The 7,456-nt window shown below is 41.8% G+C and overlaps 1 protein-coding gene across 1 annotated transcript; it reads right to left on the bottom strand.

The window, feature by feature from the left end:
- Positions 1-1,345: 1,345 nt before the first annotated feature.
- FIGNL1 (fidgetin like 1) lies at positions 1,346-7,152 on the bottom strand. The gene is made up of 3 exons (XM_057505331.1): positions 7,074-7,152; positions 5,028-5,106; positions 1,346-4,655 (listed from the first exon to the last, which is right to left on the bottom strand). The coding sequence occupies exons 1-3, from the start codon at positions 7,102-7,104 to the stop codon at positions 2,618-2,620; spliced, it is 2,148 nt and encodes a 715-aa protein (XP_057361314.1). The 5' UTR covers positions 7,105-7,152; the 3' UTR covers positions 1,346-2,617.
- Between the last annotated feature and the right edge of the window lie 304 nt (positions 7,153-7,456).

Here is a 7,456-nt window from a genome sequence, read left to right as displayed (position 1 = left end):
CCATAGGTTGGAATAGAATTTTCCAAAAGCACCATAAACTATAATTACATGTGTAGTTATGTTAAAATAGAAAATAATTTCAAAAGGCCTAATATTAAAATTTCAGATAATTTATTCTAACCAACATTTTTAAGCATTAATATACAAATGAGTAACATGTGTTGGTAAAATGTAAAAAACATTTCCACAATGGAAACATACCTTTCAAAGATTAAAACCCAGGTTAGTGTTCACTTCCCTAAAACAATGGTTGAAGGCAGTGCTGCATGAAGTCCATCCATGGTTACCAGATACAGAGAATATTCATAATGTATAGACAGAAACTGCAAGTCTTAAGATTTGGGAAATATCCTGCCCAAATGCCTCAGAAACATACTCCACAACACAAAAGATGTAGGAAAACAATGGTGTGGTACAAGGTAGAAATATCTGTCAGGTAACTCCCTAGCTCAAGTTTTCTTTGCAGCTCTAAAATATCCTACTCGATTACTCCTCTCAGGTTCAGATTCTCACAGGGATAGAGCAGACCTCAATTCTGGAGGAGCTATTTCACAATCTGAGATACAGGCTCTGCCTTATCCAGGATGAGCTGAGCCAACTAGATTCTCCTCACAGGTGAACCTGAACTAAGTTCCACAAGGGGAAGTAGTCCTGTAGTTGGTGGTCAATGGAGCTCAAAGTCAAGACTGGCAGAAGTTGCTCTAGAGAAAAGACTAGTAACAAACATTAAGACCAAATCACAGAGCTAATGAAACAATAACACCTTCTGGACACCTGCTGGTAAGTCTAAGTACTACAGTAATTGTAAGTCCATGCGGGTAGGATGACCTGAAAGAGAGTTGGTATCAGGGAAGAAAAATTACAAAGAACTCACTGAGATCAGTGCTTACGAATCCAGGATTATAGTGTTCTCTACACAGAAATGAAAAAGGACAGAGATAGTAATGGCTATTGTAAAGTGTTTTTAAGATCTTAAAATATGTAACTAAAAACTGAAAGTAAAAAGTTTAATATCCAAATTCTAATACAAGACAATAACATACAACAAAGGGAAAAACTAAGAGTTACAAAAATAAAGCTTTCAAAAGAGCATAAAAATAGAAGGCAGACCAAGAATAAAAATTAAAATATAAGCTGTCTAAACTCACCTATTAAAAGTTTCAAATTCCCTTTAAGTTGCATTGTTCTTAAGAGAAAACATTAAAATTTGAATGTAACCTACATGCGATCAAGGACTTGTTTGCTGTTCATTGCTCTGCTTTCAGCACTTGGAACACTGACATTCATTCAATACATACTTTTTGAATGAATGAATGCAAAAAAAAGCTAACAAAATCTGTAATACCAAGGGCTGGTATGGTACAGGTAAACAGACACTCTGATTCAGTGCAGATGGGAATTCTATATAGGCACTACTTTTCAAGAGAGTAATTTGGAACATGTGCCAAAAGGCTTTAAAATGTGCACAATCTTTAATTCAAGAATCTTACTCAAGAAATGTGTATACATATATATATGTGAGTGTGTGTATAGATATATATTTCAAAGATCACTAAGGCATGCAACATATTTTCATTTACAATAAACAAAAGGTAAAATGAACTTATGTCCTGGCCCCAAATGCCCTCTAAAGGAGGACTGACCAAATTATAATCCATCTAGACAATGGAATCCCAGGCAGTCATACAGGGAAAGATGCTGAAATGAATGTTAACATGGGAAATGATGATGTTAACGCTTTAAAGAGAAAAAGCAGACTACAAAAGAATACAGTGCAATCCCTCTCCTGCACAGACCATGTGGAATAACGGATACTGTGTTCCCCAAAGTGGTAGCGTAACAGTGATTTTTATTTTCTTTTTGTTCATCTCTATTTTTTAACATTTCTCCCATGAACATGCATGACTTATAAAACAAAACGGTCCATTATAAAAATGTGAAAACATTTAATCTTTAAAGAGAATACTACAGGCTGTGAAGTAGTGTTAATGTATTATTAAACATCACCTACCCCATGAAAAAGTACATTCTTCACCTTTGAATTCTGTGGATAGGTCTCTGATATTAGGTTACAAATTGCTATTTCTGAGCATGTATTCATTAGTTAGACCTGGTAAGGGAAGAAAACCACTAGAGATTACAAACCAGAACAAAAAACTGGCATTTTCACTCTGACTTCTGGGGAGATCATAAACCAATTAAACAATAAGCAAGCACTGTTGAATGTAAACCCCTATACTAGCCAACACTAAGAATTTCATAGTGTTCAGAAGAAATTCTTCAGCAAAAGATTTATACAAATCAGACACATCCTCATATACAAATAGGATATTTTTCATTTCAAACTGAGCATGCTATTCCTATTATACATCTTCAAAAGAAAGGCCTCTTAGAAACAAAGTTCATTCTTCTTTTGTTTGCACAGGCTTACACTGCAGGTAATAATTGGGAGACAAATGAGGGCTGTATAATAATCAATTGTAAAGTTGAGTTATTGTCATTCTATCTTATTTGAGGTAAGAATTCAAAATATACACTAAAAGCACTGTTAGTAAATTCCCAGTTTCTGATGCTAAAAGGCTACAAACAGGCCATCTTTTGATTCCAACTGTCCCATTTACTTTCCACAACCGAAAGTTCTGTTCCAGTTTTCATAAAGTTCTAAATCTTTTGCAGACACACTAGGTCGCACAGTTCTAAACGCATTTGCAAAGTCAATGTGAGCTATAGGTCGAACTTGGTCTGGTGTTATTGTGGCAATGTCAGCAGTGTGTAAACTGCGAATGGGCCCAAGGGAAGCCTCTCTGCAAAGCTGTGTCATGTCAGCTCCCGAGAACCCTTCAGACTGCTGTACAACCAGTTCAAGTTCCTCTTCACTGAAGCAACAGTGCTCCTTGGACATCAGATTAACCACTATCTGTTTCCGGGCTGAAGCTTCTGGGAGGGGAATATAAAGCCTTTTCACCAACCTCCTCCGGGCAGCCTCATCGATTTCCTGTGGCCGATTGGTTGCTCCCACCACTAGAATACGATCTTCAGAAGATGTGGTTGCTCCATCTAACTGAACTAGAAATTCAGTTTTTATCCTTCTAGAAGATTCATGCTCACCATCTCCCCGCTGAGATAATAAGGAATCAATTTCATCAATGAATATCACAGCTGGTTGCTGACACCTTGCAACAGCAAACAATGCACGAACCATTTTCTCCCCCTCACCTACCCACTTAGAAGTCAAGGAGGAAGCAGAGATACTAAAGAATGTTGCCCCAGACTGACTAGCAATGCACTTGCCAATCAGAGTCTTACCAGTCCCAGGAGGACCAAACAGCAGAATTCCTTTAGGGGGTCCCCGTAAACCAATAAAGATGTCTGGCCTCATCATAGGCCACACAACTATCTCCTTTATTGTGGCTTTGGCAAATTCTACCCCTGCAATATCTTCCCAATTTACCGGAGGGCCATGATCCACAATCTCATTCATAATCAGTTCAATCATCTTTGGCTCCAGGTTCTTCAGACGCTCCTCTGGCTGTGCTGGCTCTGCGGCTGCTGCACCACAGGGCTTATACTGTACTCCACCGTTCTCATCTCCCCCATCTTGCTTAGGTACAGGAGGAACAAACTTTCCAAATATTCCTCGGGATCTACTAGCCCCCAAAGACTTCTTGACACCACCATACGAAGACCCTGATGCACGCTGTGGTTGGTGGTACTTTTTTTGCTGATCCACCCATAATTGCTCTTTGGCAGTTTTAAAAGTCGGCAGGCTGTTCTCCTCTCCTTGGCCACTATCTTCTGTTTTACTAAAAGCCTTATTCTGTATTGGGGTGGAAAGCGCATCAATGGTACCAGAACCATAAAAAGCTTTCCTTTCCCGTGGATTTTCACAGCCAGCAGGAAAACAAGACTGATTAGACAAGAATGTATGCTGTCCTTTGCTGGCTTTTGGAGAGCCACTAGTTTCCCTTTTGACATTTCCAAATAATGGTGTGGCATGGAATTTTCCAGTGGCTAACTCACCAAAAGGTGTTGGGAATGTAGGACACATCTGACTAGTGTTAGTCACCACAGGCGGCTGGGCATTCTGAGGGTACTTTAAAGGATTGCTCTCTGAAATGTCTTGGGTCCTATCTGTACCATGAGCTGAGTTAGCTAATGGGCCACTCTCCCCAGAACCTCCACAAACACTAAATTTAGGAAAACTAGAGGCAACAGCCTCTTTATGGATTATTACCGATGCATCAGCAGGTGCCAACAAAGAGTCGCTGAATTTTTTGCCAGCTTGCATCATCTCCTGTACTTTACTCATTTTGAAAACATTATTTATTGACAATCCAGACTGCCACTTGTCACTGTCAGTTTGGTGAGATCTTGCTAAAGTTAAAATATTTTCCGCATAGTTATTCAAGCCAGTTTCAACATTGTCAGAATCAATAATTGCAGAGTATTTCTCTGCATATTTTTTGAACAGTTTGGAAGCACAGACCTGGGAGATCTCAGAGTTTGCCCATGCGTACTGAATGCGTAATATCTGTGCTCGGTAGGCATCTGCCTTCTGTTCTGATGTACATGTGCCAGATGTAATCGCAAAGTAATTCTTCTGCCATTCACTCAGGTGCACAGCCCGAGAGCCAGAGGCCTGCATTTTAGAGGTTCTGTAAGAAGTGATGAAAATATAAGAGTCTGTATCAAGCAGAAAACAAAGCTATAATACATTAAGCATACTTTTTAAATCTCTGCTTATCTAAAGAAACGTATACTGGACTTTTCATTTTTAAGGTAAATGTATAGGGATAAACCACTTAGAAGGATAATATGTAGTTAATAGATTTCAAGCATTTGAGACATAAAAGAATAAAGACTTGGCTTAATAATGTTGTTATAGGTTAAACTGTTATAGTTGTAATTTTCCCTGCAAATATGGAAAACATTCAAAAGGTTCAGATGCAAAGGATTTTAAATCCATATGCAGAAGAAAGGCCATATGTAAGAATAACAGATCTGTAGATAAAGAAAGAAAAACAAACCTGGAGTTTAAGTCTGGTCTCTGGAGAAAATTAGATGACTTAAACAAGCCTTCTATTTTAGCTGAGCCTTCAGTTCTATCTGTAAAGTGAGAGAAATCATTGTGTCAAGGCAAATAATGAATATAAGAACATTTTGAAAACTACTATTATCCTTCCTATTGCACAAATGTAGAAACCAAGGCTGAGAGAGTTAAGGAGCTCAGGAGAGATGACAGAGCCAACTAGCAGGGGTGCCAGAAATGCTCCACGAGCAGCTTCACTCCAGGCAGTGTGCAGTGTCACCAGACACAAAGTGCTCCTTGATGTCACCACCAAGGGGCACAGCAGCATGCACCATAAACATGCACAACTATCATATGCTAAATGATTTTTAGGACTTATTTGTAAATGATCACTTAAAATAGGATGCTTCAGAATCTCTGTTTCCCAATTTCACATGAAGTATTAAAAAAGTGAAACTGTTATGATAAATGATATATGGGAACAAGCTTACCAGTCTGTTAGTAAAGTGCTTTTGAGATTTCGTCCCCCAAGTTATTTTTATAAGCCTCCTTACATTACATTAAAATTATTTTAACAGAATTATACATGGATGTATTATGTGGCTGAATGTGTAGAATTTACCTGCCAATCCAGAAGAAAAAATTGCCAAGAAAATGTCTGTTTCCTAAGAGCATTGCAACAGAGTAAAAACCAAGAACTCATAGTATTTTTAAATTTACTCCCCAAATTATCTGCAAACAGCTTAAAAACCCATAGGTTCTTTTAGTGCAGAAGGCAGGTTTAATACAGCTTCTTATCACGCCTAATGCCCTACAAAGAATCTGTCACAACACAGATAAATTTATTTTTTTCAGCAAAGACCATGAGCATCTAAGACCCAGTGAGATTCTACTTTGCTTAAAGCTATAAAGCTAAATAAACTAGAGTGAAAACTAGAACTGACCTCTCCTGACAGTTCATCCCTTTCCACTACACCATTTTAGCTTATCTTAGTCTCTTTTATGCAACAGTGGAAATGAGTAATTGAAAGAGAGGTGACTTGGAGAACATTTATCACATTACTGTGAACCTCCTCTTCCCCTCCCCTGGCTTCAACCCTCTTTATCCTATGCAATCCTGGGATTCCTCCTACAGACCAGAGTTCTAGTCACTGTTCCCAAAATACCCTGCTCTTTCCTTTCCACTTTACTGTTTTCTTTGAAATTTACCTCAAGTCTTCTCCCTTTCAGCTCAAAACTTTACGCAACAAATATGCCTATGGATGAACAAACCACTCTTCAGCCCGCACTGATCAGTGACACAGCCACTGTCCCAGTTACCATTTCCAATTCACTTTAATCTTTATAGCATTTCTGTGATCTAAAAATTATGGTTAATTATCAATGACTTCTGAACTGCATTTTTATCTTTTTTTTTTTGATAACTTTCTGTTTAAGAATGTGGGATCTGTCTTTCTAACTAGATAGCTGGCTTCTGCCAAGTAGAAACTGTTTTCTTTTATATTCTCCCAATGTTTAGAATAAGGTATACATTGGAATTAAGGTTATTCAAATACTGACGCACTCCTAGTGTGGCTCTTTTCAGAACTTCCTAACTCCCAGGGGCAGCACGGCACAGAATATGGATCCTGGCTCCACTGACACCAGCCCTGGCCTGGTGTAAAGTTCTTAATCTCAGAGGCACAATAACATTACATGACTGACAGAGGCTTTCATTCTGCGAAATGCTCGGAAAACCCTGGCTCAAGCGTTTCAGGTCACCCTTCCTCACGGGGACGCCCCCACCACGGGCCTCCTTCACTCCCTCTGGAGGCGAGTGCGCCCTCAGGGCGCGGCCAGGCAGGGGCGGTCCTCGCGGCCCCAGGCCCCGTCCCCTAAAGACGAGTCACCCATCACGAAGGGCGCCCCAGGGCTCCTCGCCCCGGCCCTGCCCGCCGGGACGGGAGGCCCTCCCGCCCCGCGCCTCCGCGCCCCCGACCTGGGCCCGGCCGAACGGAGACTCCTTCGCGACCTTCGGCCCAGCCCACCCGCCTACCTGTCTTACCCCTCAGCGGCCCTGCCCTGGCCGAGTCCATCCCGACCTCCCCCGCTTTGCCGCCGACCTGCGAGCTCCGAAAACCGCGGGGCCAGATATGCGCCTGCGCGCGGCTGACGTGCTCGGGCCCGCGCCGTGCGGGCGGGGCCGAGGATGGCGGGGCCGCGGACGGGCTGGTACCCGGGCGGCGGGGGCGCGGAGGGGTCAGGGCCCGGGTCTCCGCGCGGCGAGCGCCCTCCTTCCGGACAGCAGGTGCACACGTGTGGCCGAGGGAGCTGGATTGCTGTCCGGCTCCAGATCTAAGGCCCGTCTGCGTTTCCCTGCGGGCGGCCTCATTAGTAAGGCCAGGAGCTGAGCCACAGAGAATCCCCACGGGACGCGCCCTGCCCGGG

Source organism: Manis pentadactyla, chromosome 7 (genome assembly GCF_030020395.1).
Source record: "Manis pentadactyla isolate mManPen7 chromosome 7, mManPen7.hap1, whole genome shotgun sequence".
NCBI classification, from domain to species: Eukaryota; Metazoa; Chordata; class Mammalia; order Pholidota; family Manidae; genus Manis; species Manis pentadactyla.
The sequence above is the reverse complement of the archived record's forward strand: the minus strand, read 5'-3'. Positions and strand labels throughout refer to the sequence as shown.